A 21,698-nucleotide genomic window follows, 5' to 3' on the forward strand; every position below is an offset into this window, starting at 1 on the left:
AGGAAATTATGAATGTTTAGAATTTTGCAATACATTTGCCTGATGTTATGGACTGAGTTTTGTTTCCCCCCAAATTCATGTGTTAAAGCCTTAATTCTCAGTACCTCAGAAAGTGACTATGCTTGGAGACAGGGTCTTTAAAGAGGTGATTAAATTAAAATGAGGTTATAGGGTGGGCCCTACATGAACTGATTGGTATCCTTATAAGAAGAGACTAGGAATAGAGACATCAGGGTTGTGTATGCATAGAAGAAAGACCACATGAAGACACAGAGAAGGTGACCACCAGCAAACCAAGTAGGAAGATCTCAGAAGAAACCAAACCTGTATATACCTTGATCTTGGCTCTAGTCTCCAGAAGTGTGAGAAAATAAATCTCTGTTGTTTAAACCATCCAGTATTCGGTCCTTTGTTATGGCAGTCCTAGAAACCAACACGCCATCTAAATCAAGTCCAAGAATAGATGAGGCTCTTTGGATGTAATTCCCTAAGTACATCTCCTGGGCACCTGTGAGCTAAAGAGACAAGTGACCATCCCCCGCACACCCAGGATACAAGGGTGGGACAGTCAAAGGATAACCATGGTACACATTACTGTTTAAAAAGGAGGGACATAAGGGACTTCCCTGGTGGTCCATTGGTTAAGACTCCTTGCTCCCACTGCACGAGGCAAGGGTTCGATCCCTGGTAGGGGAACTAAAATCCTACATGCTGCAATGTGCAGCTGAAAAGAATAAATAAATAAATAATTTTAAAATAAAAAGGAGGGATATGAGAGGCACACAGGAGTCACTGGTTCATAGCAGTTCTGAAATCCAGCTGGGAAGATGTTGAAATCTCCTTGATTAGGACTCAGCCTATCTCTGCCCAGGAGTGAGTCTCCATGAGTCTCTTTTTATTATTATTATTATTATTTTTAATTGCCAAGAATTTTATGTAGTAAGTTTGTTCAGTAACATAATAAAAGAGGAATAGTACATTGGCAGAAGTGGAATTAAAGAACATAAATATTATTTCAAGAGCCTCATAGAAAGCTTGTAATTTAAAATGCTACTTTTTCATGATTAATGGGATTAACATGTGACTTTTCCATGATAAAAATCAGGGTACCTGAGTATTATATATATTCAATTCCATGTGATAAACAATATTATAAAGATGTACTTTCCTAATTACTTAAGCAATTGCTTTCAGCTCATTCCATTCTTTGTCTAAATAGCTTGCTGCTGCTACTGCTACTAAGTCGAGTCTGACTCTATGTGACCCCATAGATGGAAGCCCACCAGGCTCCTCTGTTCCTGGGATTCTCCAGGCAAGAACACTGGAGTGGGTTGCCATTTCCTTCTCCTATTTTTTAAGATAAAATCCATATACCATAAAATTTACCATTTAAAAGTGTACAAGTTGGTAGTTTTAGTATATTTATGTTGTGCAGCCATCACCACTATTCAATTCCAGAACATTTTTACCACTCAAATCACTCCGCATTCCCTGCCCAGTCCCTGGCAACTACTAATCTACTTTCTATGGATTGTCTCTTCTGGGCAATTCAGTTAAATGGAATCATACAATATGTAACCTTCTGTATCTGCCTTCTTTTATTTAGCACAATGCTTTCAAGGTTTGTTCATATTATAAAGTATGTCACTACTTCATTCTGGTTTATGACTGAATAATATTTCACTGCATGGATATGATATATTTTATTTATCTATTTGTAAGCTGATGGACATTTGGGACTTTGGGCTCTCATGCATAATTTTACTATAAACATGAATATGTAAGTTTTCATACATAATGTTTTCAGTTTTCTAGGGAATGTAAATAGTGGAATTTCTGGGTCACCTGGTAATTTCCACAGTATCAAATGTTGGCAGTGGTGTGGAGTAACAGGAACTCTCCTTCATTGTTGGTGGGAGTGCAGAATGGTGCAACCACTTCAGAAGACAGTTTGAAAATTTCTTACTAAACTAAATGTACTGTTACCATATGATCCTGCAGTTACACGCCTAGGTATTAACCCAAATGAACTGAAAACTTATGCCCATACACAAACTTGCATTTAATTATAGCAGCATGATTTATAACTGCCAAAAACTGGAAGCAACCTAAATGTCCATCAGTGGGTGCATGGAGGGAATTCCCTGGTGGTCCAGTGGTTAGGACCTGGTGCTTTCACTGTCAGGGTCCTGGGTTCAATCCCTGGTCAGGGAACTAAGATCCCACACACAAGTCAAAAAAAAAAAAAAAGACTGTTTGCATGGAATCCTGCTTCTGCAAGCCCAAGAGTAACTTCCCTGTATCCTCATGTTCATAGGTCCCTAGGCCTAAGGACTGGTCACAGGAAGGCAAAATTGTCTGCCCTCTTTGTAGGACTCTGACAATTAAAAAATTGGTGGGGGGGGAGACATAATTTCAAATTTACAGAAAAGTTGCAAGGACAGTACAAAGAATTCCTTTGTATTCTTCACCCAGATTTCCCCAAATGTTAATATTACTACATTTGTTTTGTATCTCTTTCTTCCCTCCCTACTCCTCTCCCTCATTCCCTCTCCCCCCCTCACACCCTTTTTTTTCCTCTACTTTTTGAGATTAAGTTGCAGACATGATGCCCCTTTACCTCCGAATACTTCAATGTCTAGTTCTTAAAAACAAGGTGCATAACCACACCTTGTTTTCCATAAAAACAATTTAAGTCTCAAGATCAGGGAATTCACACTGATATTATAATATAAGCTTCAAATAATATTCAGATTTTGCCAATTGTCCCCGTGATGTCCACTATAAAAGAAAATCCTGGATCATGCATCATATTCAGTTGCCACGTCTCTTTCACGCACTTTAACTGGAAGAGTTTCTCAGTCTTTCAATGCCTTCCTAACATTGACCAGCTATTTTGTAGGATGTCCCTCCATCTGGGTTAGTCCCATGTGTCTTCATAATTACCTTCAGGTGATACATTTTTGGTAGGAATGTCACAGAAATGTTGCTGTTTTCTCAGTGCATCATATCAAGAGGCACTGGCACCAGTACCAGTAACAACATTGGGATGTTTATTTGATCACCACCTTAAGGTGGTGTCTGCCAGGTTCTTCTACTGAGGATCTGACCAAGTCTACTTCCCTGCCAGAAGTCCTCTGATGCAATTGAGGCAGAATGGAGACTGTTCACTGCTGAACTGCAAACAATCCATCAAAATTCAGCTGAAGTGACTTTTCTGTGGATCCCTCACCGAGCTTCCTTTTACAGACTTGAAGTCTTTACTGGGACTTTGATGGTGGGCCAATGGTTAAGACTCCACACTTCCACTGCAGGGAGGCAGGTCTGCTTTCTGGTCAGGGAGCTAAGATCCTGCATGCCACCTGGTACGATCAAAATATAAAATTAACTGGCTTCCCTGATGGCTCAGTGCTAAAGAGTCTGCCTGCCAACACAGGAGAAACGGGTTTGATCCCTGATCCAGGATGCCCGTGCTCTGCAACAAGAGAAGACACAGCAATGAGAAGCCTGCATGCTGCAACTAAACAGTGGCCTTCTCTCGCTACAAACAGAGGAAAGCCTGTGCAGCAATGAAGACCCAGCACAGCCAAAAGTAAATAAACAAAATCATTGGAAAAGACCTGGCTGGTGGGAAAGATTGAAGGCAAAAGGAGAAGGGGACAGTAGAGGATGAGATGGTTAGACAGCATCACCAACAATGGTCGTGGGTTTGAGCAAACTCAGGGAAATAGTGAAGGACAGGGAAGCCTGGCTTGCTACACTCCATGGGGCTGCAAAGAGTCAGATACAACTTAGCAACTGAACAACAATATTAAAACAAAAACAAAAACCAACCAAACCTTGGCTTTGTGCCCTATTTCAGCATTTAGCACTCTCTACCGTAACTGCTGACTTGACGGTAATCTAGCACATTGCCGGGCACATAGTCGGTGTTTATAAGTGTATAATGAATGAATGAAAGTGCTAGGCTAGAGAAGTGGGTGGGTGAGGAGAGAATAAAGAGGGAAACCAAGACTGATCAGTTTCCAGGAGGCTCTCTTCCTGATACAGGGAGTACCTGTGTCTGGAGAGGAGGAAGGGTGGCTGCTTCCAGGCATCAAGACTGGCTCCCTCCTCTCCACTCACGGCAGAGGCAGTGTTTCAGGACTGGGAGGCTGGTGGGTTATTACTGGTGATCTGGGTTAAGTGTTGAGGCAAGATCTTAGTGGCCCCTGCATTCAAGGCAGCCATTTCCAGGATTCCTGTTACTGCACCAGGAGAAAGGCCTAGGGAGGGTATGACATCCTCTAAAGAACCGTATATTCAGTGCTGAGAGGGCATGGGGGAGGGGAGAGAGGCAAACATCTGGTCACTGGATGACCTGGCTGTGCAAAACTCAAGGAGGAAAGCTGATAAGACCTCATCTGCGAGTCGTGACGAGGGAAGTGTCTAAAAGTGAAAAGAAATCCTAGACCAAAGTTCCAGGTGTGGAGAAGTTATTCTGAGCAAGGAGCTCCTCGACAGAAAGGATGCAGAAGTTCAAATTGAACAGGAAGATTCTACAAAGGAGCCTTGGGGAAACAAAAGGCAAAATATCAGGACCCAATTTCAAAAGGAAAAAAAGAGAAAATAGAATTAGATCCAACCTATATACTTGTGTGTGTGTGTGTGTATATACATATAAAACATATTATATATATAGTTAATTATAAATAAGAAAATTAGACATAAGATAAACACGCTTGTAAAAGGCAAAGCCTCATATTAAAGCGGGAAGCCAACTGGCTCAGGAAGTTCATATTTCCTGCTCACTTTGTTTGCTTGGAAAACACAGCAGAGCAGACCATCTGGGGTAATTAATTCTGGGGTAAAAATGTCAGAACTTGGGTAAACAAAGAGTAGTGCCAAGATAACAGCAATCAAGTGGAACTAGGAACTGAAAACAGAAACCGGGTTTCATGAATTCAAAGGAACAGAGTTCTGAACAAAATTCAGAAGAAGATTCTGGGGACAAACCTATTCTGCTTTGGCCAATTTTTGAACAACAGAGGGTTCTTACTTTTACATTTCAAGGTAGCTCAGGTTTCAAATCAATTTCTGTAAAAATTCTACAAAGAAAAGATGTGTAAATCACATATTCAAAAACAGCTCCTCTCCCCATAAAACCTTTCTCCTCAAAATTCCACAGCCCAAAGCCACCAAATCTGAAAAGGTTAAAATAACTGTGCAGAGGTAACTGGCCTACACAGTGGTAAAGCTCACCTTGGTGAACCACGCTTTAGTTGTCAACGGCACACATGTCCAGAAAGCCTGCAGAAAAAATTGGAAGCAAAAGTTTAAAGCTGAGCTTCTCAGACACCTCCCCCTTCCGGTCTCAGTGCCAACTAATGACATTCCAATGTGTAGCTTCAAAAAACTACTGGGAATAGCATCTCAGAAATAACAAAAGAAAATGTTTCTTCTTCCCCTAGAGCTGAAAAAAAAAAAGCAGATTCTATTCCACAATATAAGGCTGCTGCTGCTGCTAAGTCGCTTCAGTCATGTCCAACTCTGTGCAACCCCATAGTTGGCAGCCCACCAGGCTCCCCCATCCCGGGGATTCTCCAGACAAGAACATTGGAGTGGGTTGCCATTTCTTCTCCAATGCATGGAAGTGAAAAGTGAAAGTGAAGTTGCTCAGTCATGTCCAAGTCTTAGTGACCCCATGGACTGCAGCTGACCAGGTTCCTCCGTCCATGGGATTTTCCAGGCAAGAGTACTGGAGTGAGGTGCCATTGCTTTCTCCTCAATATAAGGCTAGCTTTGACAAAGTTGTAAGTAGAAAACACTCACTAAAGCATCAATCTGAGTCTCCCATCTTCTCTCAAAATATTATATTTGAAAACCATATGTCTGATAAGGGGTTAATATTCAAAATATGAACTTCCAGATGTTCAAGCTGGATTTAGAAAAGGCAGAGGAACCAGAGATCAAATTGCCAACATCTGCTGAATCATCAAAAAAGCAAGAGAGTTCCACAAAAACATCTACTTCTGCTTTATTGACTACATCAAAACATTTGACTGTGTGTGGATGACAACAGTCGAAAATTCTCCAAAAGATGGGAATACCAGATCACCTGACCTGCCTCTTGAGAAATCTATATGCAGGTTAGGAAGCAACTGTTAGAACTGGACACGGAACAACAGACTGGTTCCAAATAGGAAAAGGAGTACGTCAAGGCTGTATATGGTCACCCTGCTTATTTAACTTATATGCAGAGTACATCATGAGAAATGCTGGGCTGGAGGAAGCACAAGCTGGAATCAAGATTGCTGGAAGAAATATCAATAACCTCAGATATGCAGATGACACCACCCTTATGCCAGAAAGCAAAGAAGAACTAAAGAGCCTCTTGATGAAAGAGAAAGAGGAGAGTGAAAAAGTTGACTTAAAACTCAACATTCAGAAAACTAAGATCATAACATCTGGTCCCATCACTTCATGGGAAATAGATGGGGAAACAGTGGAAACAGTGTCAGACTTTATTTTTGGGGGGCTCCCAAATCACTGCAGATGGTGACTACAGCCATGAAATTAAAAGATGCTTACTCTTTGGAAGGAAAGTTATGGCCAAACTAAACAGCATATTAAAAAACAGAGACATTACTTTGCCAACAAAGGTTCGTGTAGTCAAGGCTATGGTTTTTCCAGTGGTCATGTATGGATGTGAGAGTTGGACTGTGAAGAAGGCTGAGCACCGAAGAATTGATGCTCTTGAACTGTGGTGTTGGAGAAGACTCTTGAGAGTCCCTTGGACTGCAAGGAGATCCAACCAGTCCATCCTAAAGGAGATCAATCCTGAATATTCATTGGAAGGACTGATGCTGAAGCTGAAACTCCAATATATTGGCCACCTGATGTGAAGAACTGACTCACTGGAAAAGACCCTGATGCTGGAAAAGATTGAAGGCAGGAGGAGAAGGGGATGACAGAGGATGAGATGTTGGATGGCATCACCGACCCAATGGACATGAGTTCGAGTAAACTCCGGGAGTTGATGATGGACAGTGAGGCCTGGTGTATTGCAGTCCCTTAGGACTTCCCTAAGGGTCCAGTTGTTAAGAATCTGCCCTGCAAGGCAGGGGTGTGTGTTCTTTGCAATGCAGGAGATTCGGGTTCAATCTCTGGTTAGGGAACTAAGATCCCACATGCTCATCAGTTCAGCTCAGTCGCTCAGTCATGTCTGACTCTTTGAGACCCCATGGACTGCAGCATGCCAGGCCTCCCTGTCCATCACCAACTCTTGGAGTCCACCCAAAACCATGTCCATTGAGTCGGTGATGCCATCCAACCATCCCATCCTCTGTCGTCCCCTTCTCCTCCTGCCTTCAATCTTTCCCATCATCAGAGTCTTTTCCAATGAGTCAGCTTGATCTCAGACATGTGACTCCAGAACTGTGACATAACATATTTCTGTGCCACCCAGTGGGTTATGACAGCCCCTGGAAATAAATACTGCTGTCCCATATAGAGCAAGACCATTACTGGACTTCCTTATCAGTCAGGTTTCTGTTAAAACAAGACAGCATCACTAGGCATTTGCCTCTTCTCCCACATGTGTGGCAGGAGAAACAAAAAGCTCACGTAACTTGAATCTGTTTCTTTTGAACGGACAGCCCTGATTGGGTGACAAGTCTGACCTGCTTCCATCCCACCACAGTTGCACCAGGGTACAGCTGTTTGTTTTCCATCCACCATTAACCTCTGCTCCTTTCCTATTGGTTGCTCTTCTCATTGTTAACTTGCAAGCCCCCCTTTAAAAATTAGGTTCTGTGGACAAAGAATGTCCCCTGCCGTATCAGTAAACAAAGGATCCCGTGGCCATCATGTCATCAGCCACTGCAGCCACCCACGACTGTGCACCCTGAGATTTAGGATGGAGAAAAACAGGACACTGGTTCCTAGTTAAGATGCATATCAAGAGAATAATTTCAATAAGCCCAGACTCTTGCATCTTCCTATACACAGAAAAGTGCTAAGTCCATTAATTTGAGAAGTCTGTTTTTTCTCTAATTGACACTAATCTTTTGATGTTCAACTACCTTTTATTTATTTATTTGTGGTTTCTTTTTTGCAAGACACCCGCCCGGACCTGAGCTTGGGTTTGCTTTTCCCGGTGGGGAGAGGGGTCGGGCCTGAAAAAGTGATGCTCTCGGATTCCTGAAAAGGGGCAAAGCCTGAGCATGTGACCTGAGACTTGGGCTGTGAACAGGGCGGAGCCTACACAGGGGTGTTCCTTCCCCTGTAAGAATTTAAAAAAAAAACTTCTTTATATCCTGACTCCTCCCTCACCTCTTTGGAACAGTCCCTCAGAGTTTTAAGAGAGACTGTAGCCAGGGGCTTAAGTCCTCAGTAAGTCTGCTCAATAAAAACATAATTCTCAACTTTTAGCTCATGTTGTTTTTTTTTTTCAGTTGATAGTACCTTATGTCTGTTTTAGGTGTTGCAAATGTTTTCTCCCAGCCTGTCATTTACTTTTTCTCAATTTTTAAAAGGCATTATTTTTCATAAATATTTAAAATTTTTATGTAACCAAGTATATTAACCTTTTCTTATATGGGTTTCTCCATTTCAAGATCACAAAAATCTCCTATTTCTTTTCGCCAATATTTTTACAGTTTTGTTTTTTATGTTTAGGGATCAGACTTTATTTTATTCCAGTTGCACAGCTCTATGATCCAGCACCACTATTTTTTTTAATTGAGGTATAATTGATCAGCACCATTAACTGAATAATACAATCTCTCCCACAGATGTGAAATGTCTTTTATCATAAATTCCTAGATACATGGGTCTGTTTCTGGCCTTTATTCACACTGACTTCATTTGCCTTTCTTTAGCAATCAACCATAGACATGTGTATGCAAACAATCTGAACGGCCTAGACGGTGGACTAGTGTAGAATGCAGGCCTGGACTGTCTCCTGTGGGTTACCACTTGGTTGTTGGCTGCCATGCAAAAAATGTGGGAGGTCAGATCTTCCAAATTTTCAAGAAGGGCTAGACATTCAGATTTTTATGTGAAATCTGCTTTGAAAGTGATGGCAATTAACTTTTAAATATAAAAGACATTATATGGACAAAACATACTTGCAAACTGAAAGCAACTGGTTCCGCTCCAGATGCTGAAATGTGATAACACAGAGGAAGGCTGGGCTGGGTCTAGGTGTCCTCTTCCAGGTCCCTCCACTGTAAACACTAGGGAGCAGAAGAGGAAGACTGAGGTAGCAGCTCCGGAAACCTCCGTTATTTGCAGCCACCCCCTGGGAAAGACAGTAGCATAGTGCCTCCTTTGACCTCTTACCCACAGGAGCTGATGGTGTGGTTCCTGGTTTGCTCCGCCATCAGGAGGTGGTAGGTCAGCACGGGGTGGGGACAGGGGGCAACATCAGTCAAGTTGGGCCTCCCAGGCCCTGATTGGCTGAGTGATACAGGAAGGGGACATGAGGTACTGGCCGAGGATGAAGCCCAGATTCTGATCCTCCAAGACAAGCTGGAGAGTGACATCACCTCCTGTCTAATAATAGTGCAGATTTCCTGGATGTCTAGCTTAACACTGTTTCATCAGCAAAGGAATGGCAACAGTGATCTCCAACTCTCATGATGAGGATAAGATCTGAAGGTAGCAAGGACAACTCACATCTTAGAACTTTGCAAGCATTATCTCACTGTCTTTCACAACCACCCTGTGAGGCAGGCATCATCAGGAGACTGCTCTTGGCCCAAGAGGAAGCCAAAGCTGGGGGCAATCAGAATTTTTTTGGCAGTGCCAAGGCATGTGTGGGATTTTACTCCCCTGACCAGGGATCGAACCTGTACCCCTTGTACTGGAAGCACAGAGTCTTAACCACTGGACCATCAGGGAAGTCCCCAGAATGGTTTAAGATGGTTCTGGGATATGCAGGAAGAAAGAGCTGGAGAGTCAGAAACTGCAGGCCCCTTCTCCTTCCCTGCATCCATGTCTGTAGAATCATTTATTCACTTAACAAACCCTTACTCAACACCTCCGATGGGCTGGGTCCTCTTCCAGGCCTTGAGAATACAGCCATGCACAGATCCTGGGCATTACCCTCCCCTTTCCTCTGAACTATGACCCAGACTGGCCTGTGCTCTATTCTTCTCTGGCTGAAGCAGTGACCTCAGGCCAACTTTTGCAATTTGCCCTAGTTGTTTCCCGGCTATTGGTCACTTCCTGGAATGTATGACCGTTCCAGGACTACACCACGTCATGCTGTGCTTGAGGCACAGAACACCGGCAGGCTCAGACCCAAACCCCAGCCATGCCTTAATTTTGACCTATTTTTAAATTACGTTTCAGGCAGGTCAATCCCTGTGGATGCCATTGTGAGAGCAGGGTGGGTACATCAGGTTTCTCTTGAAGCAGGAAACAAAGCTCAGCTGGTGGGGCAGCCAGTCTCTGGGGCACATGAGCTCAACCTCTTTTCCTCTCATTATTTGTCCTTCATCTACATCTTTTTCTCTGATGCCCCCATCTTTTGGGTTCTGTGCCTGAGGAGCAGGAACAGATACTCGATACATGCAGGGCAGTCCCACCAGCTCTACAGGGCTCAGACCCCATCAGTTTATGTTCTGCAAGCAAACATCCTCTTCCATTGAATGTAGTTGGTAGAACTGTGTGCATGCTCAGTCACTACGTTGTAACAGACTTTTGCAACCCTATGGACTGCAGTCTGCCATGCTCCTCTGTCCATGGGATTTCCCAGGCAAGAATACTGGAGCGAGTTGTTATTTCCACCTCCAGGGAATCTTCCTGACCCAGGGATCAAATCTGAATCTCCTGCATTGGCAAGCAGGTTCATTACCCCTGAGCCGATTGCAGTACAACTGCAGTCCCCCCTACCAAAGATATGTCCAAGTCCAAACCCCGAGCAACCATGAATACAAACTTACTTAGAAACAGGGTCTTTGCAGATGAAATTAAGGTAAGTATCTAGAGATGAGATCATTAATTAGGCTGGGCCCTAAGTCCAACTACATAGATTTGGAGTCCAACGGGTCCTTGTAAGAGACAGAAAAGGAGCACACACACAGACCAAGGAGAGAAGGCCACGTGAAGACAAACAGGGGCTGGATCTGTACTACTCTGAGCCCAGGGATGCCAAGAATTGCTGACAGCCACTAGAGAAAGGAGGAACCCTGCCAACACCCTGATTTCAGACCTCTGGCCTCTAGGACTAAGAAGAAAGTTTTTTTAATCTTTTTTTTTTTTTTTTAATTTTGGCTGTGTCCTCAGCATGCAGGACCCTAGTTCCCCAACCAAGGATCAAACCTGCTCCCCCTGCATTGAGAGCTCACTGTCTCAACCATGGACTGCCAGGGAAGTCCCCAAAGTTCTGCTGTTTTAAGCCTCCAGGTTTGTGGGAATTTGTTAGGGCAGGTGAGATCAGAGACTGGAGCCGCCTGCCTCTCTGACTCAGGACTACCAAGAACAGTGTTCCTGAGAGAGTGGCCTTCACTCCTTTCATCTGGAGTCTTGGTTACAGCTCTCAGGTGGCTCTACGGTACCCAGAGGCACTAAGCATCCACCCAGCAGATCTGTTCACCAGGACCAGAGACCTGAGGCTGCCTGGGAGGTGCTGGGCTCCGAGGCTTCGAGAGGCATGGGATCGACGTCCTCATCCACGTCAGACCGGTCTGCTCCAACCTCAGCCCTCTCTTCCTGCCTGACCCAAAGGCTGCTTTCCAGTTGTTCTTCGGCAATTTCTAGCTCCTCCTCTGTGTGTAAAACAGCCACAGTTTCCCGGGGCAAGTGTGAGGAATAGAGTCCAAATTTGGCTTTACAACCAAACATTGCCTCGTATGGACTCTGCTGCAAGGAACCATCAAAGGCCTGATTCCTCACCATCTGCATGAACCGCAGGCCTTCGGTCCAATGATGGGAGTGGTTACTCTGCATCCAGGCACTCAGCATGGTCTTGACATCACGGCTTACTCGCTCCAGGAAGCCCTGGCCTTGGCCAGGGTGGGACTTACCAAGGACAATCTTTAGGTCTGGCCATACCTCGTTGAGCTCATTAACAACCTGGTTTGTGAACTCCATGCCACTGTCAGATTCTAAGACGCTGGGTGGACCAAGAATTGTGAAAATATCCAACAGGACGCTGACTACCTCGTGGGCCTGCTTGGCTTTTAATGGCCGTAAAATAATGAACTTGGTTAAGTGGTCCTGGTAATACAAAATGAACTTGAACTCCCCATCAGCATTTGACTGCATATCAAGGATTTCAACTTGGCATCTGGAGTCATTGTCCTTACATGGCATGGGCTTGGGTGCAAGGCCTCTCTTGGGTACTGGGTTCTTCTGGTGGCACTGTTTACACAGAGTCAGATATAAGACAATGACTTCTTTGGTGACATTCCCATATTTGCCTTGCAGCTCCTTGAGCATGCGTGTCCGCCCGCCATGGCCAATATTGAGATGTGTGTCGTGAAGGATGTCAAACAGCTCTTCCTTGTGTACGTAATACCGTATCCGATCTCGTTCTCTGTGAGCAGCCTCTATGAGTTTCTCTGTGCCTGCTACAGAAATCACATCATATTTTGCTGCACGGCGATAATCACGTGATGACTTCTTCCCCTTCTCCTTAGCTTCTTTGACTTCCTTGATTGTTTGAAAGTACTTTTCTTTGGAAAATACCTTGCTGTTGTAACTTTTGCTTTCTACCAACTTGGTCACGCTGGTGAGAAACTTTTCTCTCATGGTACTTATCTCCATGTCTGTTTCACTTGGATTTGAAACACCACGGGGATCATTTCCAGCTCTCTGTGGTGTCATGGAGAATTGTAAGAAGTCTCCTAAAGAGATGGAGAAAGAAGTGAACAAAGTTGAATTTTGATGATATACCACCTGGAAGTCTTTCCCGCCAAAGTTCTTTATAATTCTTTCATCTGATTTTTGAAGATATGGAAGAAAGATACTAGAGTGCTGGTATAAAGCAGTAACAGAATAAAAATACCCAGAAAGCCCACTAGGGCCATTCAAAACAAGAGCATGTCAACAGAATTTTATTTATTTTTAAAAAATTGAATGTATTTGTTTATTTTGGCTGTACCCGGTCTTAGTTGCTGCATGCAGGATCTTTAATTGTGGCAAATAGGATGGAAACTGGACCCCCTGCAGTAGAAGCACATAGTCCTAACCACTGGACCTCCAGGGAAGTCCTGGGATTTTTTTAAATGATGACTTTTCCCTGTCAGTTGTACACACGGTCATTAAATGAAGACTGAGTCCTTACCCTGAGGGACCGCATTCTCGTAACTGTTCAGCATTATGCCTCTGCTGCAGTCCTTCCGAGGGGCTTCCTAATACTTCCAGTCTTTGGTCAGATCCTCAAATGTTGCTGCCTCCCCAGAAGACATTATTTACTGCCACAGGGACTGCTGTGCCTTGGGGCCTGGGCTGAGGAGCAGCTGCAGCAGAACTGGGGAAGAGACCATGGAGGTTCTGGGAAAAAAGGCATGCCCACATGCATGACTGAATGTGAGCATGTGAATATCACACAGAAGAAAAGAGAACAGGGTAGAGGAAAGGTCTCACATCCAGTAAGACGAATCCAGCTTCACAGTAATGAAGAGGGGTTTTGTCCTCTTGGAGGGTCTGCCGGCCTGGCCTGTCTTGATACTGCCTGAGCTGGAGCCCACATATTTTTTTTCCAGAACGAAGCAGAGTGTCCAACTGAACCTGAGCACTCCCAAGGTTGGGAGACACTTCCAGATACAGGTTTAGTGGTTCTGAATAGAGGCAGCAGGGCCTGTTTTCAAAAATGGACAAATTACACCTGGGGATAGAGAGCTATGTCAGGAGATTATCATGCCAAAGAGATACCCCAAATGGGGTCCACACACCACCAAGATTGGAGAATTCCTCTGGAAGAGAACTTGATACTCGGGTGTCTAAATTGAGGTTCCTTAGGACAACTCTGGGATATAAGATGTGATGAGGCCAGGGGAAGCCTTCATATGATGATCACAGGAATTCCAACAATCTTTCGAAAACAAGATCCCCAAGATGCCAGCCATCACATGAAAAGCTGAAGGCCAGGGCAGAATCCTAAGAAGCAGAGAAAGATGTAAGCATTTAAAAGCTCTGAGGAAGAGTCTCAGTTAAGCAAAGCTTGATTCCAGGTCCTGAATGTCCTCCACTAAAAAGACTTCGGATTTCCTTGCTTGGCATCATTGGTTAACTACATGACATTCCTGATTCTAAAGACACTTCTGACATTGAAACTGCTGATTTAATGACAATTTTCTTTTCACAGGGAAAACAGAGACCCTACATTAAATGAACACATTCAGATTTTTAAAATGTGAAAAATATGCATTTTAGAATCAAAGAAACAGAATGTTTGTAAAATACTCTTTAAGCCTGAGCTCCACATTCTCAATGCAAATGGACATTTTAATGGCTCTGAAAAGTCCTTCAGTTAAACAAAAAAGAGGTTTCATCCATTAGTCCCATATAATCACTGACATGGGGCTTTGTTTCCCAAGGACTATGTATTATCATTCTACAGTCCTTAGAAGACACTTGAAACCACAAGATGGTCAATGCAAACCAGGAAGAGCTTCTAGACTACTCACTGAAACCAGCTTCTCTCAGAAACTGGCTGCCCTGGCTGCTATTTGAGGCCCTCAGGCAACTACACAGGAAGGAAAAGTCTTACCTCCATCCTATAAAAGAATGAAGACAGGCTGAAAATAATTTATAATCAAAAGATGGAAAAATCTCAGTCTTCAATATTCGAAATTGTCCTTACCCAATCCCATGAAATTCTATAGCTGGAGAGTCACATTTGGCTAATGGACATATTTCGGTTAGCCTACCCAGTGTTTGTTTTTTTAAATTGGATGAGTTACCTATATTTACAGACTGGGGAGTTCACTTAAAAATCTAGATTTCTAGCTTTCTTGAAAAATGGGACGATCTGGTCACACAGGGAGCTGTTTGGCTTGGCAACATCTGTCTTGAGTGGAGAGGCAGTAGCTCCTTTTGGATAGTCCACACTCTCTGGCTTCCCACAGTCTCCAAGCCAGCTACTAACTTTGTCACCTTAACTACCCACCCCTGCAGTTAACTGAGTTTTCAACACCTGTTCTAAAGCATAATGAAAAAAACAAGGCCCCAAAGAAAGGTGGCCAGCTTCCTGGTGTGATCTGTTCTGGTGGGGTAACTGACATATGACCTTGTTCACAGAAAACTGAAAAGATCCTCCTTCCTCACTCACCTGTGAGTCTTTGCTTTGGCTGCCCCCGACCTGGAATGCATTCCATTGATCTTCCAAATCACACCCAGCTCAGGTCAGCATTCTTCCTGATGCACTCTGATTGCCATCTGTCTGTCCCTCCTCTGAACAGCCAGCACCACTCACTGGAGCGCTTTGCCTTTTTAGTCAACTGGTTCAGGTGTACACAACATGGAAGGCTGAGGCTGGGGCTTCTATCTCGCTGTATCCCCACGAATACAGAGCTGAACAAAAGATGTTCAAAGAATATGTCAAACAGTTGGCTTACAGAATAGTAGAGAGACAGTGCAGAGGTATGTTTGAGTCTAGGCTTGGGAAGTCGATTTCTGATTCATCTCTTATTGAATAAGCGGAGCAAAGTTATTGAGGCTTCAGCTTCCATAACAACAGAATGGGGAGAATGCTAGTCTACATCACTACAGTTGTGATAATGCAGATAAAGCACTTAGCACAGTGCCCCGCACCTTAAACAAAACAACCTCCCGCTTATTCCTGAAGACCTGGCTCGGGCATCAGGTCCTTTGTGCGGTCCTGAGTCCCAAGGTCTCCGCAACACCTTGCCCTGTTGCCCGCGGGTTCCTCTCGGCAATTGGGACCCGCCTACTCCCCCAGTTGAATGAAAGAGTCAGGTCGGGGGAGGAAAGACCGATCTAGGGATTCTTGCGAGAGGGAGGCCCAGAAGAAAAAGATGAACCAAGAGCACAGGGTCGTGAGCCGCCTCAGCCCCAGCCCACTCCACTGGCGCCGTCCGGGACCCTCCTGCCCACCAGCTCCAGCGGCTCCGGCAGTCAGACGCGCCGGAAACGGCTCCGCGCCGACCGGAAGCCCCTCCCCTCCCGAGGGAGCGCTCAAAGGTACAGCGGCGGACCGTATTCTCGGCTGAGACACGGTGAGGTTCCTGAGGTGAAATCTGGGGCTGGTCGAGGTGCCACCTTGGCTAAGGCAGACACCGACTCGGGTCTCCGCGGCAGCAAAATTGGTCATCTATTTCCCTACGTTGTTGTTAAGGCCCCAACATAAATAAATGCTCGCCTCCAGCACGGAAAGTACGTTTATGTGCTTAGGCTAAAGTGAGGAAGGGCGGCGGCACAAGTGTTGCCAACAACTAATCCTGCACTGCATCACTTCCTCCTCTCGGAGGAATTGCTTTTTAGGTGAGTACTTTCTGCCTCAGATTTTAAGCTCAAGATTTCTTTTGGCCTGACACCACTCACTCACTCAACATCAGTGCAGAAAACAAGGTGGTAAAGGGGGCCCTCGGGTATTTCGCTGCATCCCTAAAGTGCTGCTTTCTGCTGTTAAAAAAAATTACTATATGAGTCCAATATTATTAGATGCTCAAAGTTGGTTAAAAAGCCAGCTTTTTCCACGGTACTTTTCATTAGTGCAATCAAGCCACAAGATAAGGATGGTCTGCCCCTAGACAGTTAACATGACCAGGACTTCCATGAAAACTAACTAGGCCTTGTCCCAAAGCACCACACATAAAGACTCTTCATTTTAACAGTTTTTAATGAAAGCTGTAGACAAGATGACTTTATTCTTGCATCTTCTCAATTGTTTCTTCCTTATATTTGCCCTTTTCCTTTCCTACTTGGCGAGATTTGGCTTTACGTTCGAGGATCTTTTTGCGGTCTTTGTCCAGTTTTAGTCTGGTGATAACCACCTGCAGACAAATAAGGAAAAAAAAAAATTTCTAAGCTTTAAACAATCACCAATACAGAACATATGGGAAGGTCCAACATTCAGTCCCCCACTTGTGGGAGTGGATTGCTTAAGCGCTAGAAATGATTCTTTACCCCCAAACAAACCTGACTTAAATGTTCACTAATATTCAGCCCACAAAGGAGAAGGCAGTGTGGCACTGGTGGTTCTTCTCACATCTTCTGTGATAAATATCAGCTGCTTCTACTGCAATGTATTTCAATAATTCCACTCCTCTCACCCCAGTTTTATAAGCTAACTAAGTCATACACATTTTTATTTCTACAGTATCTTTAGTCCCAGAAGTCTGGAAATTAAATGCAGCCTTCACACATTTCAACCTGCAAAACTTTTAAGAAAATCACAGAACAGACCCTATTCCAACAGATTTGTCACTAAAGGTATCCAGATTATGACAGATTTTAGTGTTAGGAAGGAGAAGATAGCAGTGAACAAGGTCTAGGGATTCCGCATAGTGACCAAAGGACAATCTCCACTACCATGGAGGTTCTACTTAATGAGATGAAATGCTGGAGGAAAGGGGTTAAATCGTTAACGATGTCAGGAAGGCCCCCAAAAAAGGGCTGTGCCTGAACAGAGACCTGAGGAGAAGGTGGAAGCATTTCAAAGAGAGCAGCAAACATTCAAGTCCAGAGGCAGGAGAACTTCCAAGTTTAATAGGTGTTTCTCAGATCTGAGTGTGTCTGAAGGGCTTGTTAAATAGATCCCTTGTTCCCAAATCCCATGGGCGGAGGAGCCTGGTAGGCTGCAGTCCATGGGGTCGCGAAGAGTCGGACACGACTGACTTTCATGCATTGGAGAAGGAAATGGCAACCCACTCCAGTGTTCTTGCCTGGAGAATCCCAAGGACAGGGAAGCCTGGTGGGCTGCTGTCTATGGGGTCACACAGAGTTGGACATGACTGAAGTGACTTAGCAGCAGCAGCAGACCTGGGAACAGAATATACAATTCTGTGAAGCTGCCAGGTGGATGCTGCCAACCAGCACACAGAGTAGCATAGTTACAGGAGCAACAAAGAGGCCAGCAGACTAGAACATGGAGAGTGAAATCATCAAGTAGTAGCTGCTGAGTGAACCTTATATGGCTGCGCCAGGTCTTATGTGGCATTCGGGATCTAGTTCCCTAACCAGGGAACGAACCCGTGCCCCCTGCATTGGAAGCACAGTCTTAGCCACTGGACCACCAGGGAAGTCCCTGGAGATGAGCCTTGTAGGCCACTCTGATGGTAACAAGCAGACAGGATTCTGGATATAATGTGACAGCAGTCAGTCAACAATCAATAACAACATGCTGCCTAAGCAGTTGAGAAGGACAGAGGTGTCACACACAGTGTTGGTAGCAGACTACCAAGAGCAAGAGGGTTCAAGAATAAAACAAGCCAGTAGTTTAAACATGTTGGGTTTGATATTGATTAGATATCCAAGTTGAAATGCAAAATCGTCAACTGGATATTGAGGTGTGTTTGGAATAAGAGATGAAGGTAAGTCAAAGAGGGAGATCAATGGTATCAAACACTACATTAAGTTCAGAAAACACTAAGAATCGGTCACTGTATTAGTGACCTTGACAGCGGCTGATCCAGTCCTAGGGGCAAAAATAAAAGATTATGTAGTAAACTGGGAAAGCCCTTGCTCTTAGGAGATGCACTCTGTCATGATGCTTGTAATCCATTGGAGGGGTAGGGAAGAAGGGAAAGAAAATGGTAGCTGTGAATTCTAGGTGAAAGATAATGCAACAGATGTATTAGTCTTTTGACTTTTGTGTAGTCTGAAGATTAGATTTATGGTGCCAACTCAAGATCTTAAAAAACCAACACCTCAGTATTTGAACAGGCACCAAGTGCATTTATTACCTTTTAAGAGACAGCAGTATTGGAGAATTCACATTGAAGTCAGACAGGAGAATTAGACTGTATCTTCTATCAATGAATCTAGTCTCTGAGCTCTAGATCTGCAAATGGATTAAGACCTACTTTCCTTACAGCTTACTCAATTCTGTTTAACACACAGGGTATGGCCTCCATAGCATCTAAAAATTACCTATTTCCTAGATTTTAAGATCTATTCATGTTAGATTGATCAATCAGCTTACCAATACTTTTTAAGGAAAAGGTACATTACATATACATACATACAGGATACCTGTTAAAAGACACCTTGATTTCAGGAAAAAATAGTACTGGCTTTAAGACTGATTTCCAGAACACTTAAAATCTATTTCTGTCAACAAGCAGTCACATTTGTCAGCGAATGCTGTAATTTCTTTCCCCCATCTCAAGCATTCTCAAAAACACCCACCTTGCTGGGGTGAATGCCCACGTGGACAGTTGTGCCATTAGCCTTCTCCCGCTGCACTCGTTCAATGTAGATGACGTATTTCTTCCTGTAAACCTGGACTACTTTGCCAATTTGCTGCCCTTTGTAGTGCCCTCGTACAACCTTAGTGCAAATTAAAAAATAACATATGCAGATAAAGGAACATTAAACTTCTAAACCAGTAAATCTATGAATCAGGTAAACCTCATTCCCTCTATCATATACATATACAGACCCTTGCAATTTTGAAAGACCTAATGGTCAATGGAAATGTGCCAGTAATTCTCTCTGGCTTCAACTAACCTGCAAGTAAACTATGCCCCATATAAATCTACAGTGATGGACAGTGCATCTCTACAACTGATGGGCCACCAGCAGTGGTGGGCTTGTTTCAGGGTTAAAAATGAGCAACAAGCCCACCTTGTTTTTTTGTACCAGCTGACAAGGAAAACTGTCACTTCAAAGGGAACAGGCCACAAATATTTAAATTCACAACCTACTAAAGGGTCCTACTAAGTGCCAGAGCATGGGCAGCAGCTAATACTTCAGGAACAGGCTAATTCTCACCCAAAGGTTAATGAACATCCTATCATTCTCTCCTCGATGATCCTCAGCCAGCCAGTGTTTCTCAATAGATGCTTCTTCCCAATCACAGACTTTCTCAGATTAAACTGTCTTGGAAGCAGAAGATGGGCTCTCAAATCTACCAGCAATTTTAGCATCAGCACAGGAGCGAAAAATGGCTGTTCACCTCATGAAATGTTGGTAACATGGAAGCTGCTTAATAGATGGCTTGAAATCTTTTCTTAACCCGTGCCCCCTGCATTGGGAGTGCCGTCTTAACACCCAGACCGCTAGTTCCCTGGAACTTGTGTATCTGAATTTTGATTTAGACACACAGAATTGTTTACTAGTTCTCAAATGCATCTCTAACGACCAAACATACCCAGAAAAAGATAATCCCAAACCAATATACTAGTTCCAAACCATCTTTCTTCTGTTTTATCACGACTGCAACCTGATGCTTGGGACAACAGATTTTCACCAAAGAGTAACAGTGGAAAAAGCAGTTTACGTTTCAACCCATCATCTGTTAATAAAGTGCAGGATATTCGACAAGATGACCTGAACACAGGCACATACCTGAACTTCATCATCCTTTCGGATGGGCATGGATCGAACGTTGTACTTCTGTCTTAGCTCTTTAGAAAGAGGAGAAGACATAATTTTCCTGCGAATGTGGGAAGGCGCATTGAAATGTCTTTTTCGATTCTTGCTTCGGTCAGAAGTCACAAAGGGATTGAACTTCATTTTGGCTAAATAAAAAGTTAAAAGAGGTGTAAACCCTTAAAGGACCAAAATCTCACTCAGTTTACAAACAAGCATCTACAACAATTTCATCTTGAAAGTTTACAATGCTCACAAAACCTGTCACATTAACTTCATCAAAAGCTGCTTGAGCTGAACTGCCCTACGGGGATTTTTTAAATTATTTAATTACAGAATAGAAGAATTTCCCATAGCCCACAGACCTATTGGAATTAATCTTTTTGTTCACACTCTCAAACTCCATGTGTTAGTCGCTCAATCGTGTCCGACTCTTTGAGACCCCACGGACTGCAGCCTGCCAGGCTCTGCTGTCCATGGAATTCTTCTAGGCAACAACACTGGAGTGCCTAACCAGCCATTCCCTTCTTCAGATCTTCCCGACCCTGGGGTCGAACCCGGTCTCCTGCATTGCAGGCGGATTGTTTACCGTCTGAGCCACCAGGGAAACCCAAACTCCATGATTACCGCGTAAGGAAGCTAAGACAATGCTTATATCTCTGTTCATTAGGGTAAAGGAGACTTGACAACTCAATTCAAACGTATTACCACGTTTTAGAAAAACCAATCAACGTTAATCTACAGAACGGAGCCTGAACAGATTAACTCTCCTCCCAATGAATGAACTCAGGTCCTATATCCCGAACCTGGAAAACGCACAGAACTCAGGTCCAAAAAGTCTTCCAACGGGCGTGAGAGGCCTGAAAGTTTAACCAAGAAACTACCCGAGACCATTCTTTAGGAAACCATTCTGCTCAGACCAGACACCATCGCCACAGGCTCTCTACCCTTCAGCTCCCGTTTCCAAGGCTCAAAACCCTCTTTCCTCCTCCTTCCTCCGGCCCGGCGGCCCTTGAGCTTAGGAGAAAAGCCAAGAGCATCCTGGCCTCCCTCCCTGGCTGCTACTCGGCCGCCGGAACAGTACTGGGGCACTTCGGGTCGAAAGCCACGGTGCCCGTGAACAGATGGTTGCGGATTATACGCTTTGTCCCGGGAAACTCTTACCCGCTAGCGCTTCAGCGATGGCCACAGAAGGGAAGAGATCTGCA

The 21,698-nt window shown here is 44.1% G+C and overlaps 2 protein-coding genes across 12 annotated transcripts; both read right to left on the bottom strand.

The window, feature by feature from the left end:
• Positions 1–1,575: 1,575 nt before the first annotated feature.
• On the bottom strand, positions 1,576–16,079 carry KRBA2 (KRAB-A domain containing 2). Of its 11 annotated transcripts, none has more exons than XM_059878497.1 (6): positions 15,748–16,079; positions 15,266–15,507; positions 11,598–12,836; positions 9,111–9,218; positions 5,242–5,289; positions 1,576–3,362 (listed from the first exon to the last, which is right to left on the bottom strand). In XM_059878497.1, the coding sequence occupies exons 2-5, from the start codon at positions 15,309–15,311 to the stop codon at positions 5,258–5,260; spliced, it is 1,425 nt and encodes a 474-aa protein (XP_059734480.1). In that variant the 5' UTR covers positions 15,312–15,507; positions 15,748–16,079; the 3' UTR covers positions 1,576–3,362; positions 5,242–5,257. The 11 variants fall into 11 exon arrangements, with proteins under 11 accessions (XP_059734480.1, XP_059734479.1, XP_059734482.1 ...); XM_059878496.1 differs by having other exon boundaries at positions 1,576–3,475; XM_059878499.1 differs by lacking the exon at positions 9,111–9,218.
• A 698-nt stretch (positions 16,080–16,777) lies between these two features.
• RPL26 (ribosomal protein L26) lies at positions 16,778–21,691 on the bottom strand. Its single transcript, NM_001015512.3, has 4 exons — positions 21,655–21,691; positions 20,467–20,639; positions 19,306–19,446; positions 16,778–16,949 (listed from the first exon to the last, which is right to left on the bottom strand). Exons 2-4 carry the CDS (start codon positions 20,632–20,634, stop codon positions 16,821–16,823), a joined length of 438 nt encoding a protein of 145 aa, NP_001015512.1. The 5' UTR covers positions 20,635–20,639; positions 21,655–21,691; the 3' UTR covers positions 16,778–16,820.
• Between the last annotated feature and the right edge of the window lie 7 nt (positions 21,692–21,698).

Source organism: Bos taurus, chromosome 19 (assembly GCF_002263795.3).
Source record: "Bos taurus isolate L1 Dominette 01449 registration number 42190680 breed Hereford chromosome 19, ARS-UCD2.0, whole genome shotgun sequence".
In the NCBI taxonomy this organism is placed as follows: Eukaryota; Metazoa; Chordata; class Mammalia; order Artiodactyla; family Bovidae; genus Bos; species Bos taurus.